We start from the raw sequence: 17,262 nt of genomic DNA, 5'->3' as shown, positions 1-17,262 counted from the left end.
ACATATCTGAGCTGAGGGTCACATGATACACATTCACATCAGCATTACAGTAACAACCAATCAGAGCGTTAACAGGAAAAAACTAAGTTTGTATGTTTTTGTTTATTTTGCAAATCTTTGTTGTGGTTTTGCCTATTTTTCTGTCGTTATGTAACAATTTTTTTGTTTTGTGTATTTCAAGTCTTAATGTGTTATTTTGTATATTTTTTCTGTTTTTCTGTCATTACATATATTTTTTTTTCTGTGTTGTCATTTTGTGTCTCTTTGGAATAATTCTGTGCATTGTGGCTTTTTTTGTAATTTTCTTAGAGTAATTTTGTGCATTATTATTATTTTGTATATTGTTCAGTTAACTGTTTGTATTCTTCTCAATTCTATATTTTGTTGTCTGTTCTGTGCAATTCTTTTTTGGTATTTTTGATTATGTGTAACTATGGTTTTGTTTATTTTTGCTTTTTATAGAAGGATTTTGTGTATTTTTGCTCTTTTTTTGTGTATTTTTCCATTATTCTGTGGGGATGCATGTGGCTTTTTCCTTTAGTATTATGTGCTTTTAACTCATCCAGTTCATCTCTATTAAAGATGTATTTTACAGTAAACTGCACAAATATTTGAATATTTAGATAGTTATATTCATGTTCTACGGTGTATTAGCAGATTACCAAAGAAAATTAATAAAATAAAAAGTGCATTAAAGAGAGAAAAACACTTCTCTTGGTCCAGTAAATAGAAGAAAAACGAGTAAAAAAACCAAAACAGCTAAAGGTTTAAATAATTTGTATTAGAGAACTTTAAATATATTTATTTAATGTTCTTTGGACCATATTTACTTATTTTTACAGAAAAAAACAATTGTAAATGTAACATCCCTGGACTACCATATTCCCATTCCTAATAGAAACATTCCATCATTATTTTGAAATTCTATGAGCAAAAGCTTTAAAGCGAACAAGCAACACGTTAGCATTAACAGAAATGTGGATGCAACAATAATAAAGTGTTTTTTTCCTTTGACCCAAAGCGATAAGTTCAAGTATAAAAACAGGAAAACTGTTTGTTTCCAAAGCAGCAGCTTTCAGTAAAATAACAGATTTATATTTAAGTAACTGTTAAATGTTATTATCAACCATTATTAATCTCTACTAATGTCGTGTTTAGGTTTACTAGTGATGTAAATGTGTCACTAGTGCTACTAGTTAGCATCAAATGCTAATAAGGGGGCGGGGAAATTAAATTCAGGCTAGCTATTGGCTTTCAAAAGTAATCCAACCAATCAGAGAGCTGGATTTGGTTCTGATCCCTCCCACATCTTCTGCATTAGCTCTACTAGTACTACTGGTGAATCTTTAGCTCTACTAGTACTACTGGTGAATCTTTAGCTCTACTAGTACTACTGGTGAATCTTGAGCTCTACTAGTACTACTAGTGAATCTTTAGCTCTACTAGTACTACTGGTGAATCTTTAGCTCTACTAGTACTACTGGTGAATCTTTAGCTCTACTAGTACTACTGGTGAATCTTTAGCTCTACTAGTACTACTGGTGAATCTTGAGCTCTACTAGTACTACTAGTGAATCTTTAGCTCTACTAGTACTACTGGTGAATCTTGAGCTCTACTAGTACTACTGGTGAATCTTTAGCTCTACTAGTACTACTGGTGAATCTTGAGCTCTACTAGTACTACTGGTGAATCTTGAGCTCTACTAGTACTACTGGTGAATCTTGAGCTCTACTAGTACTACTGGTGAATCTTTAGCTCTACTAGTACTACTGGTGAATCTTGAGCTCTACTAGTACTACTGGTGAATCTTGAGCTCTACTAGTACTACTAGTGAATCTTGAGCTCTACTAGTACTACTGGTGAATCTTTAGCTCTACTAGTACTACTGGTGAATCTTTAGCTCTACTAGTACTACTGGTGAATCTTTAGCTCTACTAGTACTACTGGTGAATCTTTAGCTCTACTAGTACTACTGGTGAATCTTGAGCTCTACTAGTACTACTGGTGAATCTTGAGCTCTACTAGTACTACTGGTGAATCTTGAGCTCTACTAGTACTACTAGTGAATCTTGAGCTCTACTAGTACTACTAGTGGATCTTTAGCTCTACTAGTACTACTAGTGGATCTTTAGCTCTACTAGTACTACTAGTGGATCTTTAGCTCTACTAGTACTACTAGTGGATCTTTAGCTCTACTATTACTACTAGTGGATCTTTAGCTCTACTAGTACTACTAGTGGATCTTTAGCTCTACTAGTACTACTAGTGAATCTTTAGCTCTACTAGTCCTACTAATGAATCTTTAGCTCTACTAGTACTACTAGTGGATCTTTAGCTCTACTAGTACTACTAGTGAATCTTTAGCTCTACTAGTCCTACTAATGAGATGTACTAGTAAACAAACTGTTTTTGTTTTTGCCAAATTACAGCAAAAGTAGACATTAATAGTGACACAAAATCATGTACTAGTAGACAATTTTGTGTCACTAGCAGTACTAATAAAGCTCTGTTTTCATTAGTCATGTATTTTAAGTCTACTAGTACTGCTCGTAACACAAACACGTCTACTAGTAGATGATTTTGTTTCACTAGTAATGTCTACTCACACACTAGTGTGCCAAAAACATTAGTAAACAGTTTATGTTGACTAGTACACTTAACATATCTCATTTGTACTACTAGTAGACTGTTTTTCGTCTACTAGTAGTACAAGTACATCCAAAACCTTTTATTTACTAGTTATGTATTTTAAGTCTACTAGTACTACTAGGAACACAAATGTCTACTAGTAAATATTTTTTCTTTACGAGTTAGCTCTACTCGTGCACTAGTACTCCAAAAACCTTTACTAGTAGACTGTTTTTGGTCTACTAGTAGTACTAGTAAAGCTAAAATATTCACTAGTAGTACTAGTAGACCAAATGTAAATAAAGTAGGAGGGACTAGAACCAAATCCAGCTCCCTGATTGGTTGAATTACTTTGGAAAGCCAATGGTAAGGCTGAATTAGCTTTCCCCTTGTTAGCATATGATGCTAACTAGTGACACATTTGGCAACTCGTGTACTAGTTAACCTACACATAATACTAGTAGAGATTAACTATGGTTGATGTCACTGATAATAACATTTCCATAGCAAACGAGTGCACGTGATGTTAGAGGTCAGTGCACGTGACGGAGGTGATCCCGTGGATGAGCATCGTGGGGCCCAGCCCGTTGGTCACGGCCTCCAGCTGAGCTAGGTACTGCTGGGCGTGGCCCTGCAGGGCCGGGGGGCGTGGCAAGTACAGGAAGCAGACTGCGGCGTGCGCGCTGTGCTCCGTCAGCATGCAGTTGACCTCCGACAGGAAGCTGTTTGCCAGTGCTTCCTGTCCGCCCACGGCATGCCGGACCACGCTGTCCCAGGGGACGATCTTAATGGAGGCCCTGATCCTCAGCTTTCTCAGCAGCTCCCTGAACGTCTCCTCGTTCACCACCCAGCCCTGGTCCCCAGACTCCGTCTCCACGTTCAGGAAGATCCTCATGCGTGCGTAGCGCCACTTACTGGACATGTTGAGCACGCACGCCATCTGCAGCAGGAACAGGCTGCACACGTCCTCGTAGTCATGGTTACCGGGCTGCAGCAGGTTGAGGGGCCACACGTCGATGGTGCGGTCCGACCCGTCCACGGAGCTGTCTCTGTCCTCCCCCTGCAGCTGGAAGAAATGGCGTCCCAGGCACACGTTCTTGTTCATTTTCAGGGCGTCAGAAATGATGCCCACGTACTCCTCGGGGGAGAGCCAGCGGGGGCTCTCCACGTGGCGTACGGGGGGGAAGTGAGCCTGCAGAGAGGGCAGGTCCACACCAAAGTTATCGTCGTCCTCACCACCGTGTCCTGCTGAGGAGTCACAGAAGGCCATGTCCTGGAGGAAGAAGTCCTCAGGGGTGCAGCTGTCGTAGAAGCCCAGGATCAGAGTGTTGGGTTTCATCCCACCTGAAGAGGAACAAACACACACAGTTACACACAGTTACACACAGTTACACACAGTTACACACAGTTACACACAGTTACACACTCTTTATTCATTAAACGCTGACATCACTACAGATTACATCACTAGAGCAACACAATGACGGTTTAAACGTGTTTGACAAACCACCAGAGATGTAAGGACTAAGGAGCACTGATATATAATTTAGGCTAATTTTGTGCGGCCCGCAAAAAATCATCGTAGAAAATGACAAAACGATAACCAAAATACACAAAGATGATTCCAAAAACATACAATATTACAAATAAAAACAAAACGACTTCACAAATATCTGAAAAACGTACAAAACATGAAAAATGACTCTAAAATTACAGAAAAATATGTAAAATTACATTAAGAACACATAAATAAAAATATGAATGACAAGAATCAGGGGTGTAAAGAGTACTACTGTATTCTACTCAAGTAGGAGTTACTTGATTTAAATTGCACTCAAGTACAAGTAAGTCATAGATAAAATACTCACGTACAAATAAAAAGAAGCTAAATTAAATATTACTCAAAGTAAAAATTACTAGTTATTTGTTTATTGTTGGTAATAAATCTTGGTACGGGTCCCTTATATACAGTAAACATCTCGTGTAGAAACTTAAAAAGGAAGAAACACAATTAGAACTGAATTTATTTTCCACAAAGGCATCTGTATTTAAAAATAAAATAACACCAATGAATTCAATGCAAGATAAAAATATATATATATATATTGCTTTAGGTAAAGATACATTGATGAACTTTAAAGCTTAGAAAATAACCTACATTTAATGCTGTTTTGGTGTCCCGTGTACTACGTTTAATCTGATTGGTCGGCTATCATGTGATGTATTTGATTGTTGTCTGGTAGTATCACAATGTCCGTTAATCATTTTAAAACTAAAAATAATAATTTACTCTAACGGTTGGGTGTAGAAATGTAATGAATTACTTTACTTCATTTAAAACATATTTAAACACAAGTAAAATAACACAAAACAAACACTAAAACAAATTGAAAATACAGCGAATTACTTCAAAAACACACAAATCTACAGAAAAAAACTACATTAAAAATGACAACAAACTCGCACAAAATGAGAGAAAAAAAATATACAAAACGAAAGAACACAAAAAACAAGAACACAAACTGACAGACAAATATACAAAATATCAGGAATGACAACAAAAACCCACAAAACGACAACAAATACAGAAAAATTATTCAAAAATCACAACTAACACAGTTTAATCTGATTGGTCGGCAATGATGCATACGTTTAATCTGATTGTCAGCTATGATGCATACGTTTAATCTGATTGGTCAGCTATGATGCATACGTTTAATCTGATTGTCAGCTATGATGCATACGTTTAATCTGATTGGTCGGCTATGATGTGATGTATTTCATTGTTATCTGGTAGTATCACAATGTCCGGTAATCATTTTAAAACTAAAAATAATAATTTACTCTAACGGTTGGGTGTAGAAATGTAATTCATTACTTAACTTCATTTAAAACATATTTAAACACAAGTAAAATTAACGATTTAGAAAATATACTCAAAAAAGTACAGAAGTATCAATTACAGTAACGTGAGCACTTGTAATCCATTACTTTCACCTCTGTAGATCAGTGGTTTTTTCTGCAAGTACCTTCTTCATAATTTCATATGCTTTTTAATTTATGGAACAGCGTACTCTCCTAAAACCATAAATGTGTCTCAATCTTTGGTTCCCTAAGGCTTAATCTAATTTCTAAATAATGAGTGGAATTTAGTTAAAATGTAACTTTTATGTGATTACTTCAATAATAAGTAAATAAAATGGAGATAATTATTGTCTCCTATTGTCAGAAGTGTGATAAAATGGCCTCTATGGCATGAAATCATTTTATTTCAATAAATAACAAGAAAATTAAATATTTTAATAAACAATAGCACTGTTAAATTATGGTGAATTTGTCCTATGCTTATATATCACATGATGGCATGTCATTTTTTAATCACAAATTGATGAAGAAAATGTTTTTTTTTTTTTCAAAATTGTGCAAATGTTCTTAAATTATTATACTAAATTGAATAATTGTTCATAATATCAAGGAAATGTAAGTTCATTTAAGTTTAAGGTCACTTAATGCTTGGATATAGTCAGTCTCATATACTTTATATGTCATTTATACCTGGATGTGCAAACTAGGGCACATTAATGTCTGTGGTCCAGATTTTAAATATAGAGAAAAAAGACCTCTATAGTCCCATGATGCATCAGTGCTGAGTGAGGGGAAACAAACCCAGGCCTGTGATGCGTAGCAGATGTTGGGTTCCCTGTCGGACTGAGGGAGACAGAGTCAGATCCACGAAGGCTTTGACCCCCAGTTTATCCACCAGACTCAGCCAGAAGTTGTACTGCTGTTGGATGGGGTCGGATGGCAGCGTGTCTGTGTAGAGCGAGGGAAGAAGTTACACAACAAACACTAAACGAGAGAGAGAGACACGTGGAGTGAGAGCTGTGACACAAAACGCCAACTTTAAGATTCAAGCACAATTAAAGCAGAAATATAACATGATGTAATATACGGCGCCCAAAGAAAACACACAAAATGACTCCAAAAAATACACAAATGGGAGAGAAATAAACAAAAAATACACAAAATGAGAAAAAAATAAACAAAAATACACAAAATGACTCCAAAAATACAAACTCCAATACAAAAATATACAAAATGACACCAAATTTTTAAAAAAATACACAAAAAAAGACAAACAAAGAAACACAAAATTACCAAAAAATAAACAAAAACACACAAAGTGACAAAAAAAACCCACAAAAATATACAAAACGACCCCAAAACAACACAAAAATACACAAAATGACTCCAAATTTAAGAAAAAAATACACAAAATGACCAAAAAGATAAACAAAGAAACACAAAATGATGGAAAAATAAACAAAAACAGACAAAGTGACTAAAAAAAACCCACAAAAATATACAAAAATCACGGAAAAATGAACAAAACGACAAAAAAATAAGCAAAATGACTCCAAAAAAAAAACAAACTCTAATAAAAAAATAAATAAAATTACTCCAAAAGTACAAACTCCAATACGAAAACATACAACATGATATAAAAACCCAAAATGACAGAAAAATAAACCCAAAATGATTCTAAAAATGCACAAAACAACAAAAATATACTAATATGACAAAACAACAAACACAAACTCTTTGTTGTTTCCTGAGTTAATGCTCTGATTGGTTGTTATTCTAATGCTGACATGAATGTTGATCATGTGACCCTCAGATCAGTTTTGTGGCTCCGCCCCGTGATAAAAGTTATCCATGACCGTTATAGATTGAAAGTCAGCAGCAGCATGAAGTGGACTATAATCAAACTAATGAGATGTTAAAGGCTTTTTATGAAATAATGAGCATTCCTCGTCTTTCATGTGATTGAGAGGAAATAAAGAGAACATGTGACTGAACGTTACCCAGGTCTCCCAGCTGCACGTGGCCCAGCACGTACAGGCCGCCCTTCTTCAGCTGGTTGGCGAACAGGATGAGCTGACAGGACGAGCGAGGGTTGGCCACCATCAGCAGCACCTGAGGCCTCCAGAACTTCACGTGGTCCTTCCTCACGTCCAGCATCAGCAGGTATTTACGCACCTAAAGAGCAGCAGAACAAACCCACAGCCTGGCCTCAGTCATCAATGCAGCACCATCATGTGAAAACAACAAAAAAAATATACAAAATGACAGAGAAAATCACCAAACGACAACGAATATATAGAGAAATGACTCAAAAAATACACATAAATGACTCATAACACAAAACTAATGGAAAATACACAAAATGACTTCAAAAACATACAAATCAACAGAAATAAACTACATTAAAAAAAAAAAACACAAAATGACAAACGTGCACAAACTGAAAGAAAAAATATACAAAACGACAAAAAAGGAACACAAAAAACAAGAACACAAAATGAGAGACAAATATACAAAAACCCACAAAACGACAACAAATACAGAACAATTACTCAAAAATCACAACTAATATACACAAAAATGACTCAAGAAAATACAAAAACATAAGAAAATGACCCACAAAACAAGAAAAACAAACAAAAAGAGGGGAAAACACAAAAAGCGACCAAAAAACGACAGAAAACACATTAAACCAAAACAACAGAGTTGTCTCATGCCTGGTACCTGGTGGAAGATGAGAGCCTGGCTGATGTAGCCCCAGCTGCTGGTGGGCGACCTGTAGTGGAGGAAGAGCAGCAGCAGGAGGAGGAGGATGATGCTGCCTGAGGAATACACGGGGTTAATGACAAACATCATCGCCAAGCAGCTGAGGATCCCCAGCAGACACGTGTGCCACGAGAAGAGCTGGAACGTAGGCCTGGAAACGCACACAGGAAACAGGAAACACTTCCTCATTCTCACACACACACCAGGAAATACACAGCAAATAACTGGGTTGAAAAACACAAACATCAACGTGTTTGTGGTCTTTGAATACCTGAAGTTTGGTGCCGACGCCCACTCAAGGGCCAAACACGCCAGATCCACAGCAGCGAAGGCCAGCAGGTAGAAAACAGTCACCAGAGCAGCTACAGAATTCAGCTGCCCTGCAAACACCACACACTACAACACACACACACACACACGCACACGTCAGCAGATACCTTAGAAATATATCAAATAAAAGGGGGAACAGACGGCCCAGAAAGGAAAAGAACAAAATGACTCAAAAACACACAAAACAGAAAAATACACACGAAAAACCAGAAGTAAATAAAAAGGTTCTAAGAAAATATTACAAAAATATAGAAAAACAGACAAGAACAAAATTAAAATAAAAAATACAGAAGGAAAGAGAAATAAACAAAAACACAAAAAAACACCAAACATAAAACGACTCCAACAAAACATAGAAAATTACTACGAATAAATAACTGAAAAATATACAAGACAACAAAAGTGAATAAAAATCATTCCAAAAACCACACAAAACAACAACGAAAACATACAAAACTAAAATATTCAAAATGACCTCAACACAACATAGAAAATTACTCTAAAACCCCAAAAGATGAACACAATAAATGAAAATACAAAAAACTACAACAGAAATACACAAATAAATCTAAAACCAAGACAAAAACATGTAAAACAACAAAAATACGCAAAACGACTTCAAAAGCAACCAAACTACCAAGAAAAACCCACAAAAAGATCGCAACATAAAACATAAAACTACTACATAAACATACAAGATGACTACAAATGAATAACTGAAAAATATACAAAACAACAACAAAAGTACATAAAAATTACTCCAAAAACACACAACAAAACTTATAACGCATGATGGATGGAAAATATACAGAAAAAATATATACAAACACACACAAAACGACTACAAAACAACAAACAAAAATACAGAAAATAAAGTACAAAAAATTACTCCAAAAACCCACAAGATGAATGCAATATCATTTATTACAAATACAACACATACAAAAACAAAAATACACAAATAGAATTATGTAAAACAAAAAATATATACAAAATGACAACAAAAATACACTCCAAAAACTAACAACATGACCTATAACACACAAAACAACAAAAATATGCAGAATTATGAAAAAAAATAAACACAAATATGCAAAATGACTTCAAAAACACACAAAACTACAGCAAAAATGAACAAAAAATACAAATACAATAAAAAAAACACACAAAATTACTCCAAAAACAAACTAAATTAATACAATAATTAAAAATACACTAAACAAAAACATAAATACACAAAACATATTCCAAAAAAACTACAAAGTAAACACACAAAACAAAAATAACAATAAAACAGACAAACTCTTTGTAGTTTCCTGTGTTACTGCTCTGATTGGTCATTATTCTAATGCTGACATGAATGTTGATCATGTGACCCTGCTGTGATAGATGGTCTCACCTGAGCCAGTCCCCAGGTGTACAGCACTGCTACCCATGGATTCCCTGACTTTGATGTGACAGCAGCCGGTGCCAGCGGTAAACCTGTGAGGAAAACAACAAACCTTAACCTTAAAATCCTTAAATTCACTTAAAACAAAGTGAGAACACGCCCTCACCAAACAGGTGGTCCAGAGCCAGAGCGTAGAGGATTCTGGACGCTCCGATCATGGCGCACATGGCAGCGGACAAAGAGGCACAGAATATTCCGATAGTGATCAGCGGGGGCCAGAAGTTGATTCTCTGGAAGAATCCGTAGTCCTGGATCAATAAAGTCCTTCAGGAAAACAAGGAATCACTGTAAGGATCTATAAAGTCCCTTTATACAGTAAATAAATACATACATGTACATTCTTCTCATTATCCAATGATATATTTACTATTTTTTTTATAATTAAATGCAATTGTACTGAGTCTATGATTTCATATCTGATTTTTTTTTTTCTTACATTTGTTACATTTTTTACATTATACCTTTTCTTTTTTTACATTGTATATAATTGTTTCATCTCAAAACCATTACATGCAACACAATGCAAACACATACAAAAGGAAAAAAATGAAAATATTATTTCACAGTAGTAGAACATAGTATATTTTATCTGTATTTTCTTACTTCATTCATTAATATGATCATCGCTGTGTTATTATTAGTATTTTATAACCAATATTATTGTTATTTTATCACCACTACTGTGATTATTATTATCTAGGGTTTTCTTTTCACTGTCCCTAAAATAACAATTATGTATTACTGCTGTGGATATTGTTTATCAATCTTTATGAAAAAAATTATAAATAAATAAATCAGAGGCTAATAATATGACACTGATTCATTTTGATTGTTTTTTAAAGAAAGCTATTAAAAAATGTAAAAAAAATATATACTTTTTCATGATAAACATATATAATGGAAAATGATGTTAAAAATGTGAAATTGAGGCTCTAAAGATGCGTTTAGGGTGAAATCCAACCTGTCACACGTGGCGCTGACGAGGAGGAAAAGCAGGACGTAAACGACAAACGTGTAGAAGACGGCGGCGACGGTTCCTCTGGGAATAGAAACACTGGGAGTCTTCAGCTCGCCTGCATCAGCACACGTTTACAGAACACACACGATGAAGACGACAGACAGAAAAAAAACATCATGACATGTTGAAGTAGAACGGACACGAAACATAAAGGCACAAAATGACAAAAATAAATACAAAGTTAGTTGACAACCTAAAAAAAAATTACAAAAAAACCCATACAAATAAAGCAGAAATATACAACAAAAAAATACAGAAAAAATTAAAAACAGCAAAAAAAAAAAAAAAAGCAAAAAAAAAAAAAACAAATTTAAAAAAGAAAATCCAAATATTGGAATAATTTTAAAAAAAATACCAAAAACACAAAAACTGCAGAAATACAAAAAAAAGAATAAAATACATTAAAAAGCAATAAATACACAAAACACCAAAAACAAATAAAAATAAAACATGTTAGAAATAAAAACAAAACAAAAAAACAGCAAAAATGCACTCAAAACAGCACAAATATACAAAAATAGAATAAAACACAAAAAACAAAAACACAAATGTTGGAAAAAACTAAATAAACAAAATGACAGCACAAAACACCAAAAAAGAAACAACAAAACGACCCCAAAAAACACAAAATGACAGATTGCACAAAAAACGGCAAATACAATAAAATAAAAAAAAAACACAAATGACCCCCAAAAAAATGGTAAATGACAGAAGAATAAATAAAAAAACAACAAAAAATAAAATGCAAAAACACAAATTACATAAAATGAAAAAACCATAAAATAAATACACAAAATGACAACAAATCTACAAAAAATACTCTGAAAACCTACAAGACAACTAGAAAAATAACAGAAAAGTAAATAAAACCGTAACATAAATACACAAACATAACTCCAAAAACAAACACTAACACTGTGTTAATGCTCAGGTAAAGTGTGTGTCACTGAAAGTGTGTTTCAAATGCACATGTTGTCCATAAATGGTTTGTGTTAACCTGACATATTGGCTCCGGCCATGATCCCGGTGCAGCTGGTGAACATCACAGCGAACACGGTGGCGAAGGACATCACTGAGTTGGTGCTGTAGTCCAGAGAGTAACCGGCTATAAACACACAGAGACTCTTTACCGGCTGATCGTATGAGCGCGTACACCACAGCACACGTTCAGTGCACTCACAATTCAGGTTGCTCTTCAGCGTGGCGACGCTGAAGCCCGTGTAGCTAGCGTTGTAGCGTAGCGTCTGGTTCCCGGGCCCTTGGTGGGTGATGTTGAAGTGCAGAGGTTTGACGGTTACTGAGCTGATGAAGATGGACAGCAGCGACACGGTGACCAGCACCAGGATGGCAAAGACGGTGCGTGAGTAGATGTGAGCGCCGACCAGACACACAAACAGACACAGGAGCAGCACCACCGAGGAGTAGAGCACAGTGTACCAGTAGCCCTGAGGAAGAACCCTCACGCCCTCGGACACGGACGACTCTAGAACACACAACAACAACAGGTTCAACGGGCGAGTCTAGAACACACAACAACAACAACAACAACAGGTTCAACGGGCGAGTCTAGAAAGAACACACAACAACATGTTCAACTTGCGTCTCTGAACAGGAAGAAGAACTCTGAAGAACATACCAGGATCTCTACCAAACACGTCCAGTATGGCCTCCACCAGACCGAGGACGTACTCGCCACACGCACACACTTTGGCGAGAAAGAACATTAATCCGATGCTTCCTCCGAATTCCGGCCCCAAAGATCGACTGATCATGTCTGATTGACGCGTTAAGACTGATTCTTTCATCGATCGAAAACAAAACCAACACCTGAAAAAAAGTGCAAGGATACAGTAGGCTCCGCCCCCCTGAATGGCCCCATTGGTGGAAATCGCACAGATGGATAGTATAGTGAGAGCGATGATGATGTAGGCGACCATCACCATCAGGAGGCCCTGCACCAGGCCCGCATGGCCGACCACGAACCCTGTAGGAGGAGATCAGAGTCAGAACGGCTCATGAAGGAGAACGACCCGGACTTCAGGCGCCGCAGGTTGCTCACCATCCCTCGCCTTAGCTCAACTGTAGACCTGCAACTAACGATTACTTTTATAATCGGTTAATCAGTCAATAAATTAGTCAAATAATCCAATTTTTTTTTTAGTACAGTTTATAAAGCAAATTTAAACCCTGCTTAAGCCGATTAATCTGAAATAAAAGTATCTCTCACACACACAAACACTCGCCCACACACACACACAAACACTAATGGTGCGCGCACACACAAACGCTCTGCACGCACACACAAACGCTCTGCACGCACACAAAAATACTCATGTGCGCAAACACACAAACGCTCGTGGGTGCATGCACACTAACACTCATGGGCACACGCACACACACAAACACTCATGGGTGCGCGTACACACAAACACACTGCAGGTCAGTGACACATCAATCGCACGACGCAACGAATCAATAATAAACTTTGTTGCCAAAGCTTTTAATTGTCAATTTTATTGATTCTTTGTTGCAGCCTTACTTGAGTGTCCAAAAAAGCGCTATATGAAATTGATGTATTATTATTATTACTCACCTGTTCTCAGGAACAGAACGATGCTAAACATGGACAGGATGGTGGGCACCATCACCCCAAAAAAGGTGTTGAGCTTTCGAGGAGGGGCATGGTTTGGTGCCTCAGGGCTGGAGTCAGGAGATGGGTCGGGAGCGTCCACGCATGACGCCGCGGTGAAGGTTAGACCGCACACGCCCGAGGAGATCAGCGGGGAACGCTCGCTCGTCATGGCTGCTTCAAGCTGGAAAACTTTTTTCTCTGCACAAGAGAAACAAATGGGCTCTGATTTACCATAAACGCAGAAAACATGTGAACTAGGTTTTTTTTTTTCTCTTTATTTAAAATCAGGTCCCAACGTGACAAATGTCTCACATGCAAGTTTTGGGACAATATCACACATTTAAACTGTATTTTTCACCAGAAAATAAGTGATTAAATGTCTAGAAAGTGTGAGAAACTGACAAGCTCTCCTAAGGGACTTTTACTCTCCCTTAAGCAGTACGCTGACACGCTCTGGTGGCTGAAGTTAGCGAGTAAATCACAAACTGTTAAAGATGCACAAACCCTGAGGATAGAAGAACTTCCACCCTAAAGTTTAGTCCCATTTTTAAATGGGAATAAACTGAATAAAGTGAATACTAATGTGTTTTGTTAGGTATAGATCTACTAATAAGTACATTTCAAAGATTTTAGGTCACATTTGTAAAAAAAAAAGAAAAGCAGTGGAGGTCAGAGGTGAAACACTACATTTTGTTTTATCAGACCTAGTTCCAGTAAATGTGTTTAAAAAGTGATTTTCCGGCGTGTGTTTTTTGGAGACTTTAAATGTGAACGTTTTCCCACCGTCCTAACCTGTTTACAGGTGAGAATGTGGGAAAGGGCGTTTGCTGCTGGTGCTGGTGGTGAAATTGTTAAATTAAAGCGTGCGCTCACACCTCAGCCTGGTATTTGTTGTCAGCTGAGTCACGACTGTGTGTCTGTTTCAACACACAGCTGCATGACTTCCTCAGAGACAGCGCTATTCTGATAACGGCTTTAATTGGAACGTTCCGAGCTGAACCCACATGACGGAAACACAATAGAAAACAACAGTAATCCTGCAGTGTTCCATTAATACTGTGTGTTGTTTAAATTTATATGCAAACTTTCTTTTATCAAAATTCTTCAAACTTTAAATGTTCTTCATATTGTTCCTTCATTTAATAAAGTAACTTTGTTGATAAAACTGTATCTGATGGCCTTTAAAAGCGTTCAGCTGCGCTTTGATGTAATTAACCGTCAATGAAACTGAGATCAACACACAACAGATGTTAGATTATTTTTATTTTACCCACTTCTCTAAAAGATAATACTGCGGCGCCATCGATTATAGTATAGTAAAAAGTTCTATTCATGATGCACAACTAGTCACTAAATACCAAAAAGCAACAGGAAATACTAGAATAAAGAGTATTATTATCATTATTAATCTTATCTTTGGTCTAATCTACAGTGACGCCAAATGTCTCCAAAAATGAGACAAAATAATAAAAAATACACAAAAAAGCAGCAAAAAAAACCAAACACAAAAAATGATAAAAGGACAACAAAAGCACAAAATGACTCGCTCCTAAAACACACAAGACTAAGTTAACTAGAAAATATAAAGAAAAACAACAACAACTAATTAGTTAACTAAAAAAAATACACTCAAAAAGATCAGCAAATGACAGCAAAAACACACAAAATTACTCATAACACAGAAAATGAAAATAAATAAATACAAAGAATGACAGAAAAAAATACACTAAACCAAAGACTCCAAAAACAAAACTAAAAAAAACAAAATGACAGATACATAAACAATGCAAAAGAAATACACAAAACTGCAACAAAAACAAGAAAAATACACAACAAAACACTAAAATTACAGCAAAATATTAAAAAAAATGACAATAACATAAAATCCTTTGTCAGGTCCTGTATTAATGATCTGATTGGTTAATATTCTAAATCATTTTAGTTCAGGGGCCATATTAAAAACAACACTAACAATAATAATTATACACACAGAAAAAAGGAGCAAGACAACACAAAGAAATTGTGCAAAAATATTAAACAATTATAATGATGAATACAAATAAACATAAATTATATATACATATGCAAACAGATTTTTTTAGGTCCATGGCAAAACTAAAATCTATATATTTTCCTTTGCAACAGCATCCCTGTCAAAAGAAAAGTTTCTTTCACAATAAAATACAAGTCCAATATGAGACATTAAGTGTTTATTTATTTTTGACTAGCTGTGTGTGTGTGTGTGTGTGTGTGTGTGTGTGTGTGGTCAGAGAGGATGATGATCATGATAATGATGATGATAATATTCTGCAGACAGAGCTCTGGAAACATGGCGCTGACGTCACACATACGTCACACGCAGGTACGACATTAAACTTCCAGCGAGTCCCAAATAAAGAAAATAAATGAAAGGTTCGGGAGTTAAACTAATGATGTAAACGTCCGCTGCGTCACACGCTGACCGCATGTTTACGAGCTCAGAGTGACGCACGAGGACATGCTGATGTTCGCGGGCTATCGAGTGTGTTTCAGACTCACCTCGAGCTCACTTTGCTCCACTTCCTGTTCGGACTCGGTCCCTGGTCTCAGACTGGGTCTCTGCTGGTGCTGGTTCTGTTGCTGGTGCTGGTTCTGGCTCTGGCTCTGTTGCTGGTCCTGGTCCTGGTCCTGGTGCTGGTTCCCAGTGACTGCCTCTCGGCCATGGCACGGCTCGTGCCGCCCTGGTAGTATTTGTTCTGAACTGTCACGAGCGACCCGGGCCTGACCATGTGACTGGCAGGAGGGGCGGGGCACGGTGACCACGCCCCCTCAGAGCTGTGTGCTTTGTTTCCACTGTTCTCTGTGTTTTTATTTTCTAAACAAACTATAAACTCTAGATTCTACCAACATCTACATCTCACTTTGCTCTGTGCACTTCCGCTCTAATTCCTCCAACTTCCGCCAGATGTCACTGCTAAGCTAGGCTTCTTTAAACTTTGGTCTATACATAGTAGAGTGGGATGATATAGTGTGTTTACGATACGATAGGACGACACCAAATATTAGCTTCACAAGATCGATACGATACAATATTTTAACAAAATAAAAAGAGACCAAACAATTTTTAATTTTTTGTCTGTTATTGTCAAATTTTGGTAATAAGATATATTGTAATATATTATCATATGCACTATATTAATTGTTTTATATTTAGTCTTTTTTCTCTAGATGTATTGTATTATTGAGATATTAATAGATAATTATAAGATACTAAGTCATAATTATAAGATTCTGATAATTATTAAAGATATTAATTATGAAAATAATTGAGGAAGACAATAATTGTCATAATTGTGAGATACAAAGTCATAATTATGAGATACTAAGTGATAAGCATAAGATACCAAGTCATAATTATGAGATGCTAAATCATAATTATGAGATACAAAGTCACAATTATGAGATACTTAGTCATAAGTATCTAATAATTATGTATTCCACAAAAAGTATAATAATTAGTATTATGAGTTACTAAGTCATTATTATGAGATACTAAGTTATAATTATAAGATACTAAGTTATACTTATGACTA

The 17,262-nt window shown here is 36.1% G+C and overlaps 1 protein-coding gene across 2 annotated transcripts; it reads right to left on the bottom strand.

Moving 5' to 3' along the window:
• Positions 1-2,158: 2,158 nt before the first annotated feature.
• On the bottom strand, positions 2,159-16,633 carry slc12a9 (solute carrier family 12 member 9). Of its 2 annotated transcripts, XM_028466899.1 has the most exons (14): positions 16,229-16,633; positions 13,652-13,888; positions 12,908-13,042; positions 12,695-12,832; positions 12,239-12,541; positions 12,056-12,163; positions 11,002-11,113; positions 10,147-10,304; positions 9,990-10,072; positions 8,532-8,656; positions 8,219-8,411; positions 7,495-7,669; positions 6,296-6,442; positions 2,159-3,973 (listed from the first exon to the last, which is right to left on the bottom strand). In XM_028466899.1, exons 2-14 carry the CDS (start codon positions 13,857-13,859, stop codon positions 3,156-3,158), a joined length of 2,703 nt encoding a protein of 900 aa, XP_028322700.1. In that variant the 5' UTR covers positions 13,860-13,888; positions 16,229-16,633; the 3' UTR covers positions 2,159-3,155. The 2 variants fall into 2 exon arrangements, with proteins under 2 accessions (XP_028322700.1, XP_028322701.1); XM_028466900.1 differs by lacking the exons at positions 13,652-13,888; positions 16,229-16,633 and having other exon boundaries at positions 12,695-12,822; positions 12,908-12,980.
• Between the last annotated feature and the right edge of the window lie 629 nt (positions 16,634-17,262).

The sequence above is a fragment of the Gouania willdenowi genome, chromosome 14 (genome assembly GCF_900634775.1).
Source record: "Gouania willdenowi chromosome 14, fGouWil2.1, whole genome shotgun sequence".
NCBI classification, from domain to species: domain Eukaryota; kingdom Metazoa; phylum Chordata; class Actinopteri; order Blenniiformes; family Gobiesocidae; genus Gouania; species Gouania willdenowi.
The sequence above is the reverse complement of the archived record's forward strand: the minus strand, read 5'-3'. Positions and strand labels throughout refer to the sequence as shown.